General features: G+C 56.2%; 2 protein-coding genes and 1 pseudogene across 3 annotated transcripts; 1 reads left to right on the top strand and 2 right to left on the bottom strand.

Annotated features, from left to right (window-relative positions):
- Nucleotides 1-1146: 1146 nt before the first annotated feature.
- Nucleotides 1147-2746, bottom strand: FAHD1 (fumarylacetoacetate hydrolase domain containing 1). The gene has a single exon (XM_012647573.1). It carries the CDS (start codon nt 2596-2598, stop codon nt 1933-1935), a length of 666 nt encoding a protein of 221 aa, XP_012503027.1. The 5' UTR covers nt 2599-2746; the 3' UTR covers nt 1147-1932.
- Nucleotides 2747-2946: 200 nt separating this feature from the next.
- On the top strand, nt 2947-15783 carry HAGH (hydroxyacylglutathione hydrolase). 2 transcript variants are annotated; one of them, XM_012647777.1, is made up of 9 exons: nt 2947-3069; nt 5373-5548; nt 6063-6127; nt 7849-7966; nt 8514-8622; nt 9952-10055; nt 10212-10313; nt 14998-15077; nt 15482-15783. In XM_012647777.1, the coding sequence occupies exons 1-9, from the start codon at nt 2994-2996 to the stop codon at nt 15579-15581; spliced, it is 930 nt and encodes a 309-aa protein (XP_012503231.1). In that variant the 5' UTR covers nt 2947-2993; the 3' UTR covers nt 15582-15783. The 2 variants fall into 2 exon arrangements, with proteins under 2 accessions (XP_012503231.1, XP_012503232.1); XM_012647778.1 differs by lacking the exons at nt 8514-8622; nt 15482-15783 and having other exon boundaries at nt 2966-3069; nt 14998-15070.
- Nucleotides 12922-14706, bottom strand: LOC105812927 (annotated as a pseudogene).
- Nucleotides 15784-22635: the final 6852 nt, after the last annotated feature.

Below are 22635 nucleotides of genomic sequence, written 5' to 3'. Positions count from 1 at the left end.
ATGCTCTTACCTTATACCTTTAGCTTGCTTTAATAGTCTGCTAACTTGGTAGAAGTATCTCAGCTGAACCTTGTACCTGCTAGCTAGGCTAAGAATACACATTCAATATGAGCTCACCCTTTGACCCAACTCTTCCACTTACAGGAACCTTGCCAAAGCAAATAATGGCAAATGTGCTGATTCTGCTAGCAAATAATGACTAACAATCTCAATGTCCAAAAGTGGAGGACTGACTTTAAAATCTTATGCAACCATTAAAATCATACTGCAGAAATGTGTTGGGTGACAAGGAGAAAGATGGTTCAAATATATATAGTGAAAAAACAATTGTATGGTGTAAGCAAGTTCCATTTAAAAAATTACAATTACATCCATGGATTTGGAAGAATGTACACCAAATGCTTAACATTGGCTGTCTCTGGGTGGATGAAATTTTGGGTGTTTTGTTCTTTTTGTTGATCCCAATTTTCTGACTTGCTTATCCCAATTTTCACTGTTAAGCAATGAAAAAAAATATTCAAAGATAAAAGTAGTAAAGATAGCATGAGATTTAACAAATCAAATTATGGCATTCCCTCATAGGCAATTGTAATTTAAACATGGGAGTTATATAATACCTAAAAGTTTGAATCTTCTTATATATCTACGTATAAGATACAATTTGCATTATGGTTAAGACTTCAGGTTCTGGTTTTGGGACAGCTGTCATGCAACTTTAGCTGGGTTTCCTCGCCTCTAAATCTACATTTTCCTCTGTGTCACGGAGATGATAGTAATAATACCAACCTTACAGCTTTGTTGTGGGTTATAAAACACATGGAAATGCAGAATAAACTGGTGCCTCGCAGTACTAAGTGCTCAATAAATATTAACTAGTATTACTAAATTAAATGTTCTAGGCTTTCTTCAAGGGGCCAGCAGGTGATTTCTGTGTACTCTAACAGTACGAGCTCCTGCCTAGGCCTCTAGGACTCCACTGGGCATTCTGATACCTATTTGGTGCATCTTGCCTAGCTTTTTTTCAGAGAAGGGTGCAGGTAAGAGCAAAAGCTCAGTCCAAGGCTATTCAACTTCCTCTTTGTCTCTGGTTGGGAGATAGGGGTGCTGATTATTAACTTTGTTAACAGGGCACAATGCTCAGGAGGCCAAAAGTCAAAGACCAAGGTCTGAAGTCCCACAAGGAGAAAATATCCCTCTTCACCATCATTGGGGGAAAAAGTACACTTGTAGGCCACAGAAGACAGCACATTTATTTGTAAAACAGTAACTTCAAAATCATCCCTGGAACTCAGAATTTATGGGCCAGGGCAGACACCCTAAGTAAACAAGTGAGGTCTTCATTGTTCACTTATTAAAGAAAATTTTAAATTAACTTATGATTACATGGAGGAGTGTTTTTCCACATTTCTCTGATAAGAATCACTTGGAGTGCTCTGTAAACACAACTTCCCTCGAGATTAATCCCATTAATTCTGTGGGTCTGGGATGGGCCAGTAATTTGGCAATTTTCATTTTTACAAATGCCTCCTGATGATTATCAAGTCCAAGAAAACCTGGGAAACACTGCTCTGGAGCATGACTCTCAGTTTCCTCTGCAGTTTTTAAGTCTTGAACTATTGATCAGTCTAGAATGTCCCACTGAAAACTCTTATCCAGTCAGGTTTTACAAAAGAAAATTAAGTCTTTTGAACATTCGGTTTGATAAAGTCTCTGAAAGCATCGCAATTCTTTTATTTTGGCTGTTTTCAGTGCTGGCCCAGCCCTTCTAGATCACGTTTTTCTTGAAAGGTCCATTTTCTGTGAGTTGTGACTCTGTAATTTAATTAAATCATTTTTTTTAGAATTGTTTTTTTATTAAAAGATCATCACATTCAATAACCTTTGCTGCTTCTGTCTTGCTCCCTTCTCTCCTGAAACTTGTTAAGAAGTGACTCAATATTCTGGCCTTTCCACCTTAAATGTCATACTGAGCACCCCATGTATGCCAGCCTGGATCTCATCGTTTTCTTTAACTGGTCCAACTCCCTTTGGTGTCCCAGTCAAGATAATATCTCCTTCTTCCAAGGTCATTACCTTAGAAATATAGCTGATGATGTAGGGGATGGAAAAAATCATGGAGGATGTCTCACCCTCTTGCCTGAGTTCACCGTTGACCTTGAGCCAGAGCTTCAGGTTGTGCGGGTCGGGGATCTTCTCTTTGGGCACGAACGCGCTGACCGGGCACGAGGCCGTGAAGCTCTTGGCCAGGGTCCAGGGCAGCCCCTTCTTCTTGCACTCATCCTGCACGTCTCTGGCGGTCATGTCCAGGCACAGGGCGTAGCCGGCCACGTAGTCCATGGCCGCGGCCTCCGGGACGGCGCGGCCGCGCCTGCCCATCACGACGCCCAGCTCCAGCTCGTGGTGCAGGTTGTGGGTGTAGGCGGGCATGAGGATGGGAGAGCCCTCGGGGGCGTAGGCGGTGGAGGGCTTCAGGAAGACCACCGGCTCGCTCAGCACCGGGCTGCGCATCTCCTTGGCGTGGTCTGCGTAGTTCCTCCCCACGCACACGATGTTCTTCCCCCACTCCCAGAAGCGGGACAGCTGCCTGGGTGCCGCCATGCTCCAGCCGGGCGCTTTCGTCACGTGGCCACCGCCGGGTCGGTCACCTGACACCTACGGCTACCCGGAGGGGACCAACTACCTCGGAGCGCTGCCCCTCAGCGACGGCCCGTCCCGCCGTGCGCTCCGCCGGGTGCCGGGGTCGCGGCGCTCGGCCTCCTGGGAGGCGCGGTCCAGAGCAGGTAAGAGGCCGAGGCTCGCGGCGCAGCTCCCGGCCGCCGCCCCCAGGCCCGCCCCTCAGGCCGCGGCAGCCGGGGCCGGGGAGGGAACGGGTTGACACGAGCGCGCTGATTGGCGTCGGTGGCGCGGGGCGGGGCTGCGCGGCGCGGGGCGGGCGCTGATTGGCTGCGGCGCGCCGACGCCCGCGCGCCCGTCGGGGCAGCCCCGCTCCGGTCATGGTGCTGGGCCGCGGGCTGCTCGGCCGCCGGAGCCTCGCCGCGCTGGGAGCCGCCTGCGCCTGCCGCCGCCTGGGTAGGGAGCCGGGGCGCGCGGACGGCGGTTGGCCTCGGCGCCACCGACGCTGTTTTCTGTTGGCGCGGGAGTCCGAGTCCGCGGGGCGGCTCGGCGCGGGGGTGGCGTCAGCGACAGGCCAGGCGGGTCACTGTCGCGGGGCTTGCGGCGGGAGCCGGGCTCGGTAAGGAGGGCCGGCGCCCGCGGGCTCGGCGGGCGGTTCTGCAGCGGACGGCAGAGCGGAGCCACGCCGGGCCGGGCCAGCGGGAGGCCTGCAAGCGCCGGCCTCCACGGACCTGACCCGGCCTTAAAGATCGGGTTCCCGCTGTGCTGCCTCTTGCTTTGTTGCGTTGCTTTGACCTTGACTTCGACATCATTTTTATGAGTTGGTGTCTAGCTGATGTAGCTAGCAGTAGGGGCAGGGGTTAACCCGAGGTCTCTGGGAGCTGGGTAGCAGTGAGCTAAAACTGCGGCGCCTTAGGTGAGGGCAGGGAGCAGTGAGGCGTCTTTGGCCACTTTCAGGTCTTGCTGAAAACTGTCAAGGCTCTGGAGGGGATAAAATGTCGTCATTGCTAAGGAGCGGGCCTGTTTCTTGAGGTTCCCGGAGCTACAGGTATTTTTCCATTTAGGGCCACTCATCAAAGTGTTGGGGCAGAGAGTGTCAGTGGGAGGTGAGGAGCTGGCAGGGTGTGGCCGCCCCACACAGAGGGAGGGAGCCCTGGCCCCAGCATTTGGTGTCATGCAGAAGTCTCCCAGTTCAAGAGAAGAAAGCAGTTGTGAAACTTCTAGATTTTTAAAAATATTTTATGGGCCCAAAAAACATATCTCTGGACTGGGCTCAGGCTGTAGGCTGCAGCTCTGTGACCTCTGCTTATGCAAAATACTGCATACAGTGACAGAGTTGAGCGGGGTTGGGCTGGGTGATATGAGAAAGGAATAAGGTTTCTGGTGGCGCTGGCACAGATGAATTATTTCCTTAAAAATAAATGAATTTTCCTGAGGTTGCCAACTTCCTCACAAGGCTCCCATGGTGCCTAGAGCAGATTGAGCACCAGTTATAAACCATGTTTCCTTCGCCTGGGCAGTGTTTTTGTTTGTAAACTTCCACCAGGACGTCATCAACGGGCTCCTTTTTGAGGAGGATGCTCCTACACTCACGGAGTCCTGTTTTAACCTGCTAACCCTCTGCAGCCTCCTACCCCTGCTCTACAGCGCTCCTGGGGGCCTGGCTAGTACTGGGGCTTAGGGCAGGTAGAATATCACAGAAACCTGATCAGACAAAACTGTTTATTTTGCTGTGCATGAGAAAGATCTGGAAAATGCGCAGGTGGTTGTCAAGAATGGAAATTGGATATGTTTGTATAATCATTAAAATTACAATTTGGGCAGTTTCCCTGGTTGTGGCAGATAAGGTTGGATTCCACATTTAGACAGCCTCTGGGGATACCATATGTCTGTCTTTCTGTTGGTTGGTGTTGCCCGATTTCTGGATCCCTTTGGGGAGAGGCCCCAACCTGGAACCTGCCCCAGAATTGCACCATCTTCTGCCGCCTTTTGTGGGTTTTTTCTTCCTCCCTTTAAAGCTAAGACTTAAAGTATTGTTGGCCCCACTCATTTTTATATTTAATAGGAGTTTTGTTGCTGAAAATATTTTGGCCTCTGTCTGCTGGGGTGGAGGATGCTTCTGTCCCCTGTCACTCCTCCCTGCCTCTTGGCTTGCCCTGGCGGAATCCTGTGGCTCCCTGGATGGTGACTGTATCCTCCATGCGCGAATCTAGGACACTCGTGGCCAACTCTCCATTTCTCAGGAACCGGCGAATTTTGTGCATCATTCACAGCTTGAATTTCTGCCATTCAAGGGCAAATACAGTTTTCTGCTCTGGCTAGAGGCTGGAGAAGGGCCGTAAACAACTCCGTGCACGTCGGGCTGGGCTAGCTAGTTAGGAGGCAGCAGTGTGCTGCAGGGTAAACAGGTGGACCTGGGCTTCCTCACTGCGTGTCCTCATCTCTATGTCCGTCTCTGAGTCAGGGGCATGAACACGCCGGAACTGGCCGGGGTCGTGTCAGACAGTGGTTTGCATCACGACCACAAGCTGGCAGTTCTGTCCTTTTAGAATCCTTGAAAAAGAAAATAAAGATCGTAAGTCTGCAACAGTTGATGTCTATGAACGTGAGCATGAGTCATTTTCTATATTTTCTTTACGGATGTGGTTAAATGAGATAGTCTCTAGCAAAGGAACTTAGAAAAGCTGCAAGGCGAGCCTCCGGCATCGAGGCCTCCCAGCCCTGTCAGACGCTGGGCTGAGGCTGCGTTGTGTCTGCAGGTCCAGCCCTGCTGGGAATCATCCTTCATCACACGGATCTGAGGAAGAGTCTGACTGTGGACCAGGGCACCATGAAGGTCGAGCTGCTGCCTGCCCTGACCGACAACTACATGTACCTGGTCATTGATGAGGACACCAAGGAGGCTGCCATCGTGGACCCGGTGCAGCCCCAGAAGGTTTGCGTGGCTCTGCCTGGCGCTCCCTGCCCTCGTCACCAGCATGTGTCTTCACTGCCATGGGTTTCATAACCGCAGTGTCCTTGCACTTTTGCCCAAGTTAGATGGAAATTAGCACACTTAGTTTTGAAAAACAAACTAGCGTCCAGCCGCTCTGTTAAAGGGGACCAGCGAGAGGGGTGGAGACCAAAGGCCACCACATGGAGAGAAGAGCGTTCTGCCTTTAAGATCCCTGGTGTGGAAACGCATGCCTCCACCTGGGGACGTGGCTCTTTCTGGATGCTTTTTGCCCCTTGGTGCTGCCTCTGGGGCGATGGCCTCAGAGCTGGAGGGGCTTGGAGAGGTCATGGTGGGATTGCGAGTGCCAAGTTGAGCAAGAGAAAAAGCCACCTTCAGCCTGTTCTGGCATCTGGGGAGCCAGCAGGGGGAGGACGTCTGAGGGTCTGGGGTTCCTGCGGCCTGCCCCCCTGCCCGGCCTGTGGGTGTGACGTGTGCGGGGGCCTGTGTCCTGCAGGTCATGGACACGGTGAGGAAGCACGGCGTGAAGCTGACGACGGTGCTCACCACCCACCACCACTGGTAAGTGCCAGCGCCACCCACTCTCTGACCCTGGGGGGGCGCCCGCAGGTGGGGCCTGTCTCTCCTGTGGAATGGGGGGCTCAGAGCCATGGAGGCTTTTCTGCCCCCACAGCTCATCCCTACCAAGGGTCAAGCCCCCACTGGGAATCTGAGGCAGCTCCCAGGCTCTGGCCCTTTTCCCCGTGAGGGGGCCTTTGCCGGGAGCCTCCCCGTGTCCTGCGCATCCTGGGCTGCTGCGTGCGAGGCTGTCTATTAGACAGCCCTGTTTTTAACAAGAAAAGTTGCCATATTTGGAGAGGCTGGGTTTTTCAGTACTTGAAAGCTGAGGGATGAAGAGCACCAGGTTTGGGTTTCCTGCCTAAGGCCCTTTGGCTTTTTGAAACTTTGAGGCTCTTCAAAGCTGGAAAAAATGTTCGTTTGCTCTTAATTTTCTTTGCCAAGGAAGTGCTTGAGGGCAGGCAGCACTTTTCCCTTGAACTTCCTGCGGGTGTCACTGCTGTGGGCGTCACTGCTGTGGGCCCCAGGTCCCAGCACTTTCTTCCTCCTCCCTCTCCTTGGGTCACAGAGGGTTTGGTGGAAGCGTCACGGTTGATGTGAACAAACAGCGTGACCCAGGCGGGAGCGTCCTTGGCTCCTTTAGCCAGGCCCTGGCTGAGCAGCTGCTGGGGACCCCGAGTGCTGCGGGTGGAGCCTGTACCTCCCCTGGCCTGTCCTCCCCACCCCAGAGCCCCCTTTCTGATGCTTTGATGCTTTCTGGTTTTCGCCAGCACCCTCATACGCATGCCAGGAAGGAAAATCCTAGACCAAGCCCTAGGACGCGCGCCAGGGTCCGGCGTGTAGGAGCTGAGGGTTTGCTTGTGGGCCAGGGCTTGTCTCCAGGCCCTGCTGCTTTGGCTCCCGTTGGCTCAGGCACCCTCCTGGAGGGCGGAGGGCCTGGGCAGTGCCGCTCGCCGGCTATCTCCGGTCCCAGCTGTGCCGAGGTGGGCGGTTCTAGTGTGAGGTGGGCACTGAGGCTGGACCCACAGGAGGCAGGCGCTCCCTGGCAGCGCCGTTGATGTGAAGCCCCATCAGCTCAGGGCCCGCACAGCTCACCATGGTGGGATTCTCGCCCAGGCAAGGCTGGGAATGGAACCCTTCCCTTGTCCCTTCTGAAACCCAGGTCCTGGGGGAGGAGCTGCATCTATCTGCGGCACAGAGGAACACCTGGGGGGTGGCGCCAGCTGGCCTGTCCCCCAAGACACGCTCTTGGGTGGGCTGGCATTGTTCCAGCTCCCCCGGTGATTCCCCAGCTTAACAGCTTGTTGGTCTGTCGGGTGGGTCCCAAACCGGGCTCACATCAGAATCACCTGGGCACTCTCACAAACCCCGCCCAGGCCGCCCAGGCCGCCCAGGCCGGAGTCAGGCCAGTACCTTCTAAAGATCTCCAGGTGGTTCCCTAGGGCCCATAGCTGGGGAACCACCCTGGGGTTACGCAGGCGTTGGTGATGTGGTTCCAAAGACGGCAGGGTTCGGAGGTGCCTGGCCTGGGAGCCGTGTCTGGGAACGTTGTTGCCGCCGGAGCGCAGTGACAGACAAGCAGCAGCTTCCCGTGTCGGCAGATGGGCGTCTCCCAGAGCGGACACTGACTGGGCAAGATAAGCGTTCCGTCTGGCCAGGGCTAAAAGCAAGCTGCCACCCGCGCGTCCCAGCAGGTGGCCCCAAGTCTCCTGTTTGACTTCCAGGGACCACGCTGGCGGCAACGAGAAACTGGTCAAGCTGGAGCCTGGACTGAAAGTGTACGGGGGAGATGACCGAATAGGGGCGCTGACCCACAAGGTCACGCACCTGTCCACGCTGCAGGTACAGAGGGGTGGACGGGGAGCGCTCCAGTGTGGCCTTGAGCACAGTGTGGGGGAGAGTGTAGGGGACCCCCTCCCGCTTCCTGCTGTCCCCTCCTTTACCCCAGGGAGCCAGAAGAGGGCTCAGGGCGTCCTGGGCGTTGTCTGGAGAGCACAGCAAGATCCACGTGCAAACGCCACGGGCCGTGGGGGCCGGGAGGCTCAGCTCTGAGCAGGGGCTGAAGTGAAGAACCGGGCAGGCGGGGCAGGGAGGAGAGGAACTGAGACCAGGCACCTGAGAAGGAAAATGGCTAGCAAGATGTTGGCTCTAGGCTCGGCCCTGTTCCGCAGGGAAATGAAACCAGCCCCTTTGTTTTCGCGGCAGGCATGGTCCGGAGGGGCAGGAGGGATCCCTGAGGCCTGGGGGGCTCCTGCCCCTCTCAGGGCATTTCCTGGGGCATCTGCTGGGCTGGGGTCTGAGGGGCCTCCGTGCACCAGGAGGACACTAGTGGCCCCGGAGGCTTCCAGGGCGCCCGGGCAGCACATGGCCGTCACCTGCTTCATTTCAGGTGGGGTCCCTCCACGTCAAGTGCCTGGCGACACCGTGCCACACTTCGGGGCACATCTGCTACTTTGTGAGCAAGCCTGGTGGTTCCGAGCCCCCTGCCGTGTTCACAGGTGAGCGTGCAGGTGTGTCAGGAGGCCTTTGAGAACCCCGCACAGACGCAGGTGTTTCTTGCCAGGTAGACTGGAAAGGGCCGCTGTCGTCCTTCTTCCTGAATCCCGTGTTCGGGGACCATGCCCTTGGGGTGGGGCCTGGGCCCGGCCCGTTTGCTGCCCTCCGATGGGGTTCTCGCGCTCTCGTGCCGGTCACCGTGGTCAGGTACCTGGGGAGGACACGGCCTCCCTGAGAGGATCACGGCCTGGCCCCCATGGCCTCCAGCTCAGACAATGGGTGTGGCCCTGGGGGCCCAGCCCTGCCGCCTCTTCACTATTTTGGCGAGTATGATTTTTAAGCTCTGAGCCTTCCAGAGATTTCAGTTATAATTGTGATACTGTAACTGCAGTGGAAGTTGGTTTAAAGAGACTGGCCGTGGCCAGGCATGAGGGCGCGGTGGCTCACACCTGTAATCCCAGCACTCTGGGAGGCTGAGGAGGGAGGATTGCTTGGGGTCAGGAGTTTGAGACCAGCCTGAGCAACATAGAGAGATCCCGTCTCTAAAAAAAAAAAGAAAGCCACGAGCAGCGTGGGGTCCCGGTGGGTCCTGCTGCGGGAAAGGAGCTTTCGGCATCGTCGCTGCAGTAGTGGATGTGGGCGCTGGTGCCAGTCTCTGGGGCCTCCGGCGTTTGCCATGAGAGGAGGGCCTGCCACAGCGTCGCAGCATAGAACGGGGGACCTCGTGCTGTGAGGTCAGACGGCGCCCACTCACAGGCGTCAGGACCGTGGGTGTCCCTGGGAAGAGGCCCGCCCAGCGCAGCTCTGCCTCTCGGCCGTGACAAAGCGTCCCAGGCTTCGGGGTCTTGGAGAACAGAAGTGGAACGGCCTCTGCTGCACTTGGGGGACAGGGTGCTGTCCTCTGGTGGACACGTGTGTGGGGGTTAGTGGGGCCTGGGACGAACACAGCAGCAGCGTGTGCAGGGCAGAGGCCTGGGCGGTGCCTGGGATTCGGGCGCCGCCTCAAGGGGGAGGCAGGAGGGAGCCTGGAATGCTCGAGGGCAGGGTCTGCAAGGTGTGAGCTGTTGACATCCTGGTCTCAGGATGGCTGCTGGGGACAAGGGCAGGGGCAGGGTCCCAGGAGGGGTTGTGGGGCAAGCTGAGTTTGGGGACTGGGCAGTGAGGAGGGAGTTGGGGTGACACGGGTTTCAGGTCTGAACAGCCACGTCCACTGAGACTTGAGGGAAGTTATGGGGAGCGAGCTCAGGGCAGAGCCACGGCGGTTAGTGTCCCCTGGCTCCCTGACCCCCTCGGGTGGCTTCCCACCTCGTGACTGTCGTTCTGTCTTTCAGGGGACACCTTGTTTGTGGCTGGCTGCGGGAAGTTCTACGAAGGGACGGCGGACGAGATGTACAAAGCTCTGCTGGAGGTCCTGGGCCGGCTCCCTCCGGACACGGTAGGCAGTGCCTCCCTGGGGGCGGCCGCCACGCTCTGCCTCTCGGGGTCCACTAGCCGGACGTGGCCTGGCCCGGAGGCCCCCGGGGCCCTTGTGGAGGAGCTGTCACGGGTGGTGGATCAGGCTTCAGGGCTCCCGTGTTGGCTCTTTCCTCAGAAAGTCTACTGCGGCCACGAGTACACCATCAACAACCTCAAGTTCGCGCGCCACGTGGAGCCCAACAACACGGCCGTTCAGGAGAAGCTGGCCTGGGCCAAGGTGAGTGGGGCGGTTCTGCGAGTGCAGTGTCCTGTGGGCCAGTCACCGCAGTGACCTCCTGAGGGCTCCTCAAGGCCCTGCTCGGAGGGTCCTGGGCGCTGGCGCACACAGTGCTGTGCCCAGAGTGGGTCACAGTGAGCACGCTGGGCTTTGGACCAGCACAGCCCAACCTTCCTTGCACGACGAGCCCCCGGGTGTCTCTTGAGATCCTGCGGCCTCAGTGGGCCCCGGCAGGCCTCAGACTGCATTGCTAGCAAGTGCCAGCCCATTTCCCACGCTCCCAGCAGCGGGGCAGGTGGGCCGAGTGGCTCTGCCTGTTCCGCAGACCTGTGGAACGTGGCCCGAGAGGCTCTTTGTCTAAAGGACGTGGATCTCAGCGACAGCCCCTCACGGGCCTCCAGGTGCGGCCCAGGACAGCCGGGAGCAGGAGGGGCTCTCCTGGGCCCCAGAGCTCTGCTTCCCCTTATTCATTCACTGAAAAACGGCATCAGTAGAAACTGCAGACCGGACGGGCCCAGGCGTGGGCTCCTTTCTGCCAAGTTCAGTGAGTAACGCCACCTCATACCGGTTTGTTGTTTTTTTAAATAAATCGCCTTTTTGTTGAGCATCTGTTTCAACCGTGCATGTCTAATAGTCTATAAACTCACACGGGACACGTGCCATTTTGTGACTTCCTTTTCAGTTATCTGCTTTTCAGTAACTGAACTTTGAGGATAAGTTACATACAATAGAATGTATCTGTTTTGAGCGAACAGTTGCCCTGGATGAATTTGACAGTGTGTGCGCCCTGCAGTCCTCCCCACAGCCAGGACACAGGACGCTGCCACTGCCCCAGGCCTCCCCGGCTCCCACCCCTCAGCGCTCTGCCGTGTCTGGCTTTTCTGCTCAGCGTAATCTTTCTGAGTCCTCCTGGTGGTTTGAGTGACACCCGTTGTGCGGACACACCACACTTTATCCACTCGTCTGCTGAGGACATCGAGTAGTTTCTAGTCCTTTGCTACTACGAATAGAGGTGCTACGAACGTCTGTGTACCGTCTTTCTGTGGGCACGTTTACTGCTCTCGGCACGTACCTAAGAGTGGAATCGCTGCACTGTGTGGTTAAATGTATGTTTCAGAGACAACCAGACTTTTGCAAAGTGGTTGTACCGTTTTGCGTTCCCACTATCAACGCCTGAGAGTTGCAGTTGCTCCACACGCTACTGCTTGGCATTGTTGGTCTTCTTAATTTCTGCCATTCTAGTAACACGTGTGTGCCAGCATCTCCGTGTGCTTTTGGAGTTTGCATTTCCCCGTGACTAATGGGGGTGGCCATCTCGCGTGCCGCGTTTGGTGAGATCTATGTTCAAATCTTTTGTCCATTCGAAATACTGGGTGGTCTGGCTTGTTACTGAGTTGTGGTAGTTCCTCGTGTCCTCTGGAAGCAAGTCTGTGTCACGTATCTGGAATATCTTCTCCCAGTTTGTGACTTGCCTTTCCATTCTCTTCCGTGTTTTTTGGGAAGTTGAGGGTTATACTTTGGTGCATAAACTGTTAGGTGTTTTTGTGTCCTATCTAAGAACCTTCGCATACCCCGGGCTCACGAAGACTTGGTCCTACGTGTCTTTCCTGGAAGCCGAAAGTCTTGCTTTTACGTTTGCGTACGACTCGCGGGATCCGCCTCACGTTCACGTTTGTGTGGTGCGAGGGCAGAGGCTCCCTTCTTTGCACGTCGACGTCCTTGCTCAGCACTGTCCGTGGGAAAGACTCCTTTCCTCGTGGGATTACCTCGGCCCCTCTGTTGGACACAAACCGACCGCACACGCGTGAATCCACGTCTGGCCGCTCACTCCATCGGCACGCGCTGCCTGCTTTGCTGCAGCTTCACCATGGGTCTTGAAATCAGGCAGACAAATCCTCTTTCCACATTGCTTTGGCTCTTCCGAGCCAGCTTTTGCATTCCCATTCTTAGAATCGTCTTGTTGATTTCTCTGTAACAGGCAGCTTGGCTTTCGATGGGGCCTGTGTTGTCACAACCGATTTGGAGGGAACCGAGGTCTTGGCAGTAGCGAGTCTCCCGGGGACCTGGCACGGCCTTCCGTTCATTGAGGGCTTCAGCTGTTCTCAGCGATGTTTTGTGGTTTCCAGTGTTGAAGGTCTCGCACGTACTGTTGAATGTATCCCCAAATACTTCAAGTTTTTCGATTTTATTGTGATTATTAGTTGATAGTCTTTAGAAATACAACTGACATGTATTTTAATTTTCTGGGTAAATACCCAGGCGTTAGAATGGCTAGGTTGTATGGTAGGCAGTTTGACTTTTAAAGAAACTGCCAAACTTTTCCTAAGTGATTGTGTTATTTTACATTTTTGCTGGAAGAGTGTGAGAATTCTAGTTGTTTCGCATCCTTGTCAACAGCTGGTATTGTCAGCCTCTTTCTTAATTTTAGTATTTATTCAGTCAGCCTTTTCAAGCGTATTCTGGACACAAGTCCTTTGTCAGATACACGCACTGAGTATTTTCTCCCATTCTGTGGCTTGCCTTTTATTTTTCAACAATGTCTTTTGAGGAGCACACATTTTTAATGTTGATGGAGTCCAATATATTATTATTTTGCACTTGTCAGCATTCAGTGAACCTCCCTCCATGTGGCTTCAAGCCACCAGGACACAACTAACCGCCCCCCGCCCCCAACACCCTTAATCTTCTCGGCTCTTCTGCTGAAGAATTTGGCCTTCACGGTGACCGGCTGCTTTGGGAGCTTTCCCTTCCCCAGGACTTTGCCCGGTCCACCACGTCCACGTGGGAGCAGCTCCAGTCTTCTTTTTGGCGGCATTTACCGGTGTCTGCTCACCGGTTGACAGTTGGGCAAAAGCTGCGGTTCCTCTTTAAGTGGCGATGCCTCCTGCCAACTTCCCCAAGGTAACCACAGCGATATGTGTCAAAGTCGACCCTGTGCTGGCGCCTCCAGCATCCTGGGCCTCCTGGGCGCTTCCGGTGCTTGCCAAGGTGGCCGTGGCTCACGTGGCCCCGAAGCTTCCGGGTCTTCCTCTGTCTGGACGGTATGTCGGCAGCTGAGACAAAAGCAATATATTATCCTTTATGGTTCATAGTTTTTTGTCTCCTAAGAAATCTTTGCTTGCCCTAAGGTCAAAAAATTTTCTCCTGTGTTGCCTTTTGGAAGTCTTGCAGTTTATCTTCTAAATTTAGATTAATATCCCCTCCCCCATGGCGGTGGATGGTGGTGATGTTCCCTCTTCCATTCCTGGCGTCAGCATTTGTGTTCTGTGCTTCCTCAGTCTTACCGGTTTCGCTGACGCTTCGGAAGGACTCTTGCCTTAATTTCCCTGCTGTCTTCTATTGCCCTGACCTCGGTTCTGTGCCAGTTTCTTATTTCCATTTGCTCTTTCAGGTCCTCACCGTGCAGCCCGCGGTCAGGGATCGCAGACCTTTGCTTTCTAACAGCAGCGCCGACGTCCACTGCTCTGGCAGCAGCCGCGTGTTTGCATGTGTTGCATTTTCATTATCTTCAATCTGAAATATTTAAAAAATATCCTTTGTGATTTCTTCGACACATGGGTTATACTGAATTGTGTTACCTTTTTTTTTTAGTCTTTTCAACATGTTGTTAGAATTTTCACCATTTAGAGTTTCCAACTTTGGCTGTTGGGCTGCGCAGCAGCGCGTAACCACGTCTTCGGTTTCTGCGCGCTCGTGCCCCCACCGGGGAAAGTGCTGACGCCAGCACTCGCTTTGACAGATAATCCAAAGGCTGTGACAGTTTACGCTCCGACACATGTGAAACCTGTTCAGAATTATCGTCAGAAGCACTTTCCTTCCCTCAGTGAGGCGGAGGGAGATTTCTTAGGAGAACACGGAAGCGCAGGGAGTTACCCTGAGACGGTCCAAGACCGTCCTCACCAGAAGGAAAGAACAGATTAGCCTAAGCCAGGCCCTGCCCGACACCCCCACGCCCCCATCGGTTGGGCTGAAGAATCACTCCTCCTCAACAGGCTGCTCGCAGCAGTCGGGGGGACGGGGACCCTCGGGCTGAGGGCCCTGGGGGGTGGCGAGCCTGGGCCGGGGCCACAGCTCCTGGCCGAGCTCCGATCCGAGGCCGCCTGGGCAGGAGCGCGGGGCTGTTACCGCCCTGCCCTCCTCCCACAGGAACTGGAAGCTGGCGGTGGGTGTGCGTTCCCTTCTCTCGTCTGTCCTGGTCAGGTTTGTCAGGAGCGAGACTGTCCCGAGTGGAGGTGACAGGCTGCCCGTGCCGGCCCTGCCCTGGGAGCCTGTGAGGGAGGGAGCTCTGCCTACCACCCTCTAGAGCGGGTGTCGCCCCAGAGAGGGGCCCTGGCACGGTCACCTGTCACCTTGCTGTTCCACCCCCACATGCCTGCTTTCGGGCTGGGGCCATGGTTTTCTTCTTTTCTGCGTGTTCTGCATTTTTGCCTGTTCCTACTTCCCTGATGTCAAATGAACTTCCCACTGATGAGGAGAAAGCTCCACCTCCCCCCTCTACCTCCAGGGCAGCAAGGCCAGGGGGACACCCTCTTTTCCCTCCTCTGGGGCCAGACCCGCCGGTCTCGCGCCGACTGGACTCCGCTCACCTCGCCTTCTCAGTCGGACCGCTTGAGGAGCACTAGAAGGTATTTTGAAATGTCACCTTTAAGAGTTCCCAGGTTAAAGCGACGCGTCTCTCTTGCAGGAGAAGTACGGGATTGGGGAGCCCACGGTGCCGTCCACCCTGGCGGAGGAGTTCACCTACAACCCCTTCATGAGAGTCAGGTGAGGGCGGCGCTGCGCGGCCCCGTGGTCCCCTCCTGTGCTCACCGCAGAGCCGCGTCCTAGACCCTGAGAGCTGCACCAAGGCCGGCTGGGGACTTGGATGGTTTTTCTTAGAGGGGACACTTCTTGGCCCCTTGGCAAGGATGTGGCTCCATCTGGACCCTGGAGGCCCCGACCCCGTCAGAGGTGGAGCCGCTGCCTCGGGGGCCTCGGGCGCTGCCTGGGCCGTGTGGGGTTGGGGTCTCTCCGCCCTCTGTGCTGCTCCACACACCCAGCTCAGCCAGCGAGGGTCTCCCGTGGCAGAGACACCCCAACTGCCGCTGCTTCTTGTGAGAACGTCGGGTGGGGGCGGTGGGCCCTGTGTGCCCGGCACGCGGCCTGCAGCCCGGCACTCGCCTCCGCAGGGAGAAGACGGTGCAGCAGCACGCGGGCGAGACGGACCCTGTGACCACCATGCGGGCCATCCGCAGGGAGAAGGACCAGTTCAAGGTGCCCCGCGACTGAGGTGGCCGTGGGGCCCGTGGTGGCTGCTGCCTTCAAAGGTGTTTGGGGATTAGGATGTTTTAGGTAATCGACTTTCCTACTAGTCGTGCTGGAAACGCAGTCTTGGTTTAATTTTAAATTAATTTCAGAGCCCTTTGCTTGTGTTATCAAATGTTCTAATGCATATTTATAAGAGAAGAAGTTTAAAAAGTATTTATTCCCAAACCTGCGACATGCAGCCTCCGCGTTATCTCTGAGCCTCCCAGTGGGGTCCCTGTGGGTTTCCTGATGCTGCAAGGAGAGGCGCCCCGCCCATGCGGTGGGCTGCTGCGGGAGCCTGGGCCCCGGCTCTGCGGGAGGAACAGGCACCGGGCGTCGCCCTGGGCTGCTGCTTCCCACCCCCACGTGCCTTCCTGTCAGTCCAGGGAGATCAGCGCCTCCGCGGTCCCGGTCGGCACCTTCACGCACTGGCTCCTCCTGCCGCGGAACACACGGACCCGGCCCTTCGAGGGCAGGACCCTGTCCAGCCTGGGTTGGCTGGGGAAGTTAGTGGCTTGGAGATGGGGCACGTGACATTTCTGTGCACAAAGCCAGGTATGGGGGGGCCCTGTCCCAAGCCCTCTGGCTACCGTGGCTGCACTGGGGTCTGGGCAGAGGCTGAGGAGGCTGCCCCCAGCTGGCGGGAGTCTCTGCCGTGTGGCCACGTCACACCTTCCCTGTGGCCCCTTGGAGCTCCACTCATTCCCCTGCCCCGTCCCTGTCCCTGCAAAAGCTGCTCTTATGGGTGGTTCTGGGAAGTCTCTGGGGACGGCCTGGCACCTGGCCTTGTGTAGGACTCTGCTTGCGGTAGGGGCCATGGCTGTGCTGTGGTCCTGGCCAGCTGTTAATGTGACTGTCGGACCCAGGCAGTTGGCACCTTTGTGGCCCCTGCACGTGGTCTAATGCCCACAGGCCTCCTGGGGCAGGGAGAGGAGTTGGGGCCGGTGGTCTCCGGGCAGCTGTCCCTCTGCCCCTGTGCCAGAGCAGGCGAGCTGCCCTCCCTGCGAGGCTTGGCCAGGACTCGGGATGTCTCGTCTGGGATCCTGGAACAACTAGGGGGACGGCTGTGCGTCCTGCCCAGACCCTGGGCTCCAGGTGGACCTCAGTGGGGCTCATGTGGAGGACAGGGGGAGGTCGTCCGGGAGCGGGCGGGGGCCAGGCCTCCCCAGAGCGTCGCCTCGGGTGCCTCCTCTCGGTCAGGCTCCCACGGCGAAGCACGGCTGCCCTGCACCATCTCCCAGACATCTCGGGGCTCTGGGCCATTTGGGGCTTGGTCACTGGGCCACACTGCCATGGGGTCAGATCCAGGATGTCTGAAAGTTGCATGAGCACTGCACAAGCTCATTCTCACATGAAGGCTATGATGTCAGGGGGAGCCAAGGCTCCCGGGGACCTGCAGCCCCCGGCGGAACCACGGGACGGGGCTGGGGGGCCACACTGGAGACACGCATCGTCCTGAGAGGCACGGCCAGGTCTCTCCTGGGTCCTGCCGCCACAGCGATGCCAGGTATGCACGCAGGAGCCCCAGCTTGTCTCAATGTCTGCAAATAACAGGAACGAGATATTTAGAAATCGGGTGGAACGCGCAGAAACCGTGTGCCCCACTGCCCAGCACACGCGGCCAAGCCAGTGGCTGCCCCGCAGCCCATCCCTCCCCCAGGGAACCTGTGTCCCCTGAATCCTGGTGGTGTCACTGGCCTCCATGCTCTGCACGCCCTCAGGGCCCGGCCGCGCATGCTGTGGTGGCCACAGTCGGCGCTGTTCACCCAGCGTCCCACCCGTGGCCCCGTCTTCTGCTCCTGCGGTGGTGTGGCTTTGCTGCAGGTGGCGAAGGGTCTCCCCGGGGTTCGTACTCAGAATCGGACCTGCCGGGCCACAGAGAAGTTTGTTTCAACTTTGGTGTTCTGTTGGCATGATCGGGCCGGTTTCCGCTGGTGGGACACACCGGTGCGTTGCTCCACGCCCATGCCAGCACCTGGCACTGAGCTGTAAGTTTCTGTCACTCTTAGGGGTGTCAAATGGCATTTCATGGCGGTTTTAGTGTGCACTTACTTGGTCACCAGCCATTGTTTCCTGTGTGAACTGCCTGTTCGTTTCCAGTTCTTTCCTGGAGTTCCTTACTCGGTCTTGTGCCCTTTGTTTATTCCGTATTTTGCGTGTTCTTTGGTTGCGCACATTTACCATTTTTGTTGGCTACTCACTGTTGTGTTGAGTAGAAATTCTTGACTTAATGTCAAATGTGTCCTTTTTGTCCGTGGCAAATGCTCTTGCTGCCCGTGTAGCAAGTCTTGTCCACCCTGCTCCGCCCGTGATGAAATCCACCGGAGTTTCTGTTTCGCTTTCCACACTTCAGTTTGTGATCCACGTGAAGGTGTTTTTCACGCCTCATTCCTTCACTCCCGCGTGGGGCAGATGCCAGGCCCCTGGTCTACACGGCCAGCTTCTACACACGGGCTGCCCAGTGTGCCCACGCCCTGTTGCAGGCCGCTATCCTGAGGCAGCTCCATGTTCTCTTAGCAGCTGTGGTTTTCCATGGCAGGGAGGGATGTTGGCCTTGTCCTTTGGCAGAGTCCCAGGTGTTCTGGGTGTTTGCTCTACGTGTAAACAGCAGAATGTCTGCGGCGGGGCTGAAGTGGCTTCTGCAGCGTGGAGTTTCGAGTTGGGCCACTGCTATCTGCTGCTATCTGGCACCACGGCAGACCCCAGGGCAGCCTCACCTCAGACACCAGCCACCGGTCAGGGGTCCCAGGCCACCCACGCTTCTGACCAACAGGCTACAAATTCAGGGGTTCCACGACCCCTCAGATCCATCAGTTTGCTAGAGCGACTCACAGAGCCCAAGAGCGCTGCCCGTCCGACCCGTTCCGCTGTAGAGCAGTGGGCAGCGGTCCGGTCCCCATGCTCTTCGGCACCAGGGACTGGGTGAGTGGGATGGTTCTGGGATGATTTGAGCATGTTACGTTTACTGTGCACTTTCTATCATCACGTTGTATTGATAATGAAAGTTACACAACTCACCATGATGCAGAATCAGCGGGAGCCCTGCGCTTGTTTCCTGCAGCTGACGCCAGTGATCTGACAGGAGGCGGAGCTCAGGCGCGATGGGAGCCGTGGGGAGCGGCTGTAAATACAGATGAAGCTTCCCTCCCTCGCTCACCTGCCGCTTGCCTCCTGCTGTGCGGCCTGGTTCCTGACGGGCCATGGCCTGGTGATGGTCCGTGGCCTGGGGGTTGGGGACCGCAGCTGTAGAGGACACACACCAGGAGCAGCCACACAGCAGGACTGCGGGGCAAGGCCGGGCTGCAGCTTCCCGCCCATCAGCCTGGGGGCATCTGTGCTCACCAGCAGGAAGCTACCCTGGGCTTTCATGACGCACAGTGACTGAGGGAGCCACGGACCACGAGGTCAGGCTGGTATTGCTGGCCCCAAGCCCCAGGGTCACTCTTGTGACGGGCCAAGGGCTCGTGACTAACAGAGATGAGTGCTCAGAGGGTGGGCACCTCCCCCAGGGACGAAGATCAGACGCAGTCTGTTGTCAGCAGATGCCTCTCCACCAAGTTTTGTAATTTTCTCCCTAAAGGTGGGTTCTTTAGGGGCATCTGGTCCCCAGGTACATTGACCTTTGATGCTGTTTAGTGTTGTCTTCTGTAGCGAGGGTCAGAAAATGGAACGGGGTGCACTTGACTTTGCTCCTGACAGCCCTGCTGACCTCGCGTCCCGACTGCCCTGGTGTGTCCTCGGTGGCCCGTTGCTGGAACGTCTGCCTCCCGTGTCGACGTGGGTGTGGTGGCCGCAGTCCCTGACTTCCCTGCACGTGCCAAGGCGCTCTGGGCTTCAGCAAACAGGCGTCCCGCCCTCACGGGGAGGGACAGGGAGACCTCGCAGAGTGGAAACCGAGGGGCTCGAGGGTGGAGAAAAGCAACTGCGGGGCCCCGGGCAGGCCTGCGAGAGCGAGGCGGCCGAGGTGCGTCCTGGAGCCGCTGGGTGTGGCGGCTGAGCAGGCAGCTGGTTCCCAGCGTTTCCCAGGGTTTCTGACGGCCCGTGGGGTGAGCACTTGGGGCAGGGGCACCCCTGGTGAGGGCAGGCAGCAGCGTCTGCCCCAGATTGGGTCTGAGCCGAGTGGCCCGGGCAGCTGCAAGGACAGTGTCCGATACGGAGATGGGGACGGGGGAGAGGGGCTCGCAGTCCCGGGGCATCAGGCCGGGCAGTGGCGGTTAACAGGCAAGAGACGTCCCCCAGGGTGGGCTGGGGTGGAGGCCAAGGTGTCCAGGCAGGCAGGAAGCTAGGGGCTGGGGTCCTGGGGGGCAGTGAGCCAAGTGTTTGCGTGGAAGCAGCAGCCAGGCCTGTCTCCAGGAAGGCCGGACCAGGCCGGCCCTGAGGGGGCGTCCTCCTGGCACCAGGCGCCGTCCCGTCTGCTGGCCTGGCAGAAGTCATCTGGGTGGGCGCTGAAGCTTCACGGAGTTTTTTTCTGGACCTGTTAACTAGTCCCCTTTTATCTGTGAATTACACAGATTTTTCTGATACAAAGACATATATTCTTGGGCTAAATCCACTTCACAATTTCAGGTGCTGGACTCAGTCCGCTAATTCCTTCTTGTACACAGCGGCCTCAGCTGACCTGCTGTGTCGTCCCCGTACGAGTCCCAGTGTGGTAAACTTTTGTCCAGCTCAAAAGTAGCTGACGATTTTAGTAATTGTCTTTGAGTGAGGTGAGAGTCACACAGCGTACCGCCACCATTCACATCGCCCACTTCAGGCCTCGGGCGCGCTCACCTGTGATCCCAGCGCTGGAGGCCGAGGTGGGAGGATCGCTTGGGGCCAACAGTTTGAGGCTGCAGTGGCTGCCTGTGCACTGGTGTGACCTCAAACAAACTAGAAAAAAGAATAAATGAATGAAACCCCAAGGAAGCAGAAGAAAAATAATAAAGATTAGGGAGGAAATCAGTAAAACTGAAAACAGAAAAACCAAGTTAGCTCTTTGGAAAGATGGACGAAATGAATCCTTGGGGAGAATGACCAGCAACAGGGGAGAGAGGACATAACTGTTACCAAATTCAGGAATGAAAAGAGGGATCGCTGCCAGTCCGACAGGACGCGTACGGGAATACCAGGGAAACGCTACACCAACACATTCCCAGAAAGACAAAAATCTTTTAAACTGACTCAGACAAAATCTGAACAGACCTATAAAAAACTGAATCAACAGCCTCCCTGCAAGGAGCCCAGGCCTGCGTGGCTTCCCCAGTGCAGCCGTCAACAACCCCAACCACTCGCCAACTTCCAGAACAGAAAAGGGAATGCTCCTGCCGCGGCTGGGCCTGTATGACCTGGTGACCTCGTGTTGGGGGCGCCTGGGTCACGGGCGCGTCCCTCACGAGTGGTTTGGAGCCGTCCCCGAGCTGGCGAGTTCCTGCGCTGCTGGTTCCGTGCGAGGCTGCAGGAGACGGGCACCCCCGCCCTTGCTTCCTCTGCCCAAAGCTCGGCCACGGGCCACGGGCCACGGGCCACGCACGGCAGCGGCAGCCTGAGGCCCTCGCCAGGAGCCTTGATGCCGGCACCCTGCTGCTCGCACGACCCGCAGAGCCATGTTCCTTCTCGACTGCCCAGCCCCAGCTGTTCCTTCACAGCCACACGGACTGAGGCAACTCACAACTCGCTCTGCGAGGCTGAGCCAGGGAACGACACCCATGAAAACGCCGCACGCACCGCGACCAAGTGAGCTCTACCACGGGAATGTGAGTTTGGCTTAAACATCCAAACACCAATTAATGGAACAGGCCACATTAATAGAGGAGAAAACTCCCAAGATCTCAGTGGATGCAGAAAAGCATTTGACAAAATCCAACACCTGTTCACGAGAAAAAATCTCGAATTATTAACAGAAGGGAGCTTTCTCCACCTGACAAAGGCCATCCGTGTTAGGTTCTGAGTAGTGCTGTAATAAATCACAACCCGAGTGATCTAAAACAACACAAATTTACCTTACGTTCTTGGAGGTCGGAAGCTGGGCGTGTGTCTCGCGGGGTAAAATCCAAGCGCGTCAGCGCCGCGCTCCCTGCGGAGGCTCTGGGGGAGCCGGTGCCCGCAGCTTTCCAGCCTGTAGAGGCCGGCGGCAGCTGGTTGGGTCCTCACGTTGCCACGCCAACATCATCTAACTCCCGCGTCCACTTTTAAGGACCCGCTAATGACACTGGGGTCAGCTGATCTGCAGCCTTAACTCTGCCACATAACCTAACATGTTCCCCAGGAGCAGCTGTTGGACGTGGACAGCTGTGGTCGGCAGCACTGTTTTGCCTCCCACGGCGTCCGTGAAAACACGCAGCGCCACAGGTAACAGTGTGTGACAATGCTGGCCTCTAAACCAGGGACGAGGTGAGGCTGACGCTCAGCAGGACACCAAGCAGTGTACATACTGGAAAGGAAAAGTAGAAATGTCCTTATTCGCAGATGACCCTGTGCACAGCAAATCCTACGGACCATAGATGCACAACTGGAACTAATAAGTTTAGCAAGGTCCTGGGATACAAGATTAATAAAGATAAATTCATTATATTTCTGTATACTAATAACAATCCAAAAGTGAAAGTAGGATTCCGTTCACAGTAGCATCCAAAGTAATAAAATACTCAGGAACTACTTTAACAAAGGAAATTGAAGATTTATATGCTGAAAACTACAAAATATTTATTGCTAACAGAAATTACAGAAAATCTAAAATGTTCACTGATTAGAAAACTATTGTTAACTACTAAAATCCCAGCAGGCTTTTTTTTGGAGAAAGTCACAAGTGGGTCCTAAATGCATCTGGAAATACGAAGAACCTAGAAGAGCCTAAACAATCTTGAAAAAGACAAAGTTGGAGGGCTCGGGCTGCCTGATTTCAAAATGCACCATAGAGCCAGAGCAGTGAACTGTGACAGTGCGAGGACAGGCATGCAGGGGAATGGGACAGAACTCAGAGTCCAGATCCATCCTTGTATTTATGGTCAATCGATTTTTCAACAAAGATGCCAAGACGTTGCAGTTGGGGAAATGA

This window comes from Propithecus coquereli, unplaced genomic scaffold (genome assembly GCF_000956105.1).
Source record: "Propithecus coquereli isolate 6110/MARCELLA unplaced genomic scaffold, Pcoq_1.0 Scaffold27, whole genome shotgun sequence".
NCBI lineage: Eukaryota > Metazoa > Chordata > Mammalia > Primates > Indriidae > Propithecus > Propithecus coquereli.
The sequence above is the reverse complement of the archived record's forward strand: the minus strand, read 5'-3'. Positions and strand labels throughout refer to the sequence as shown.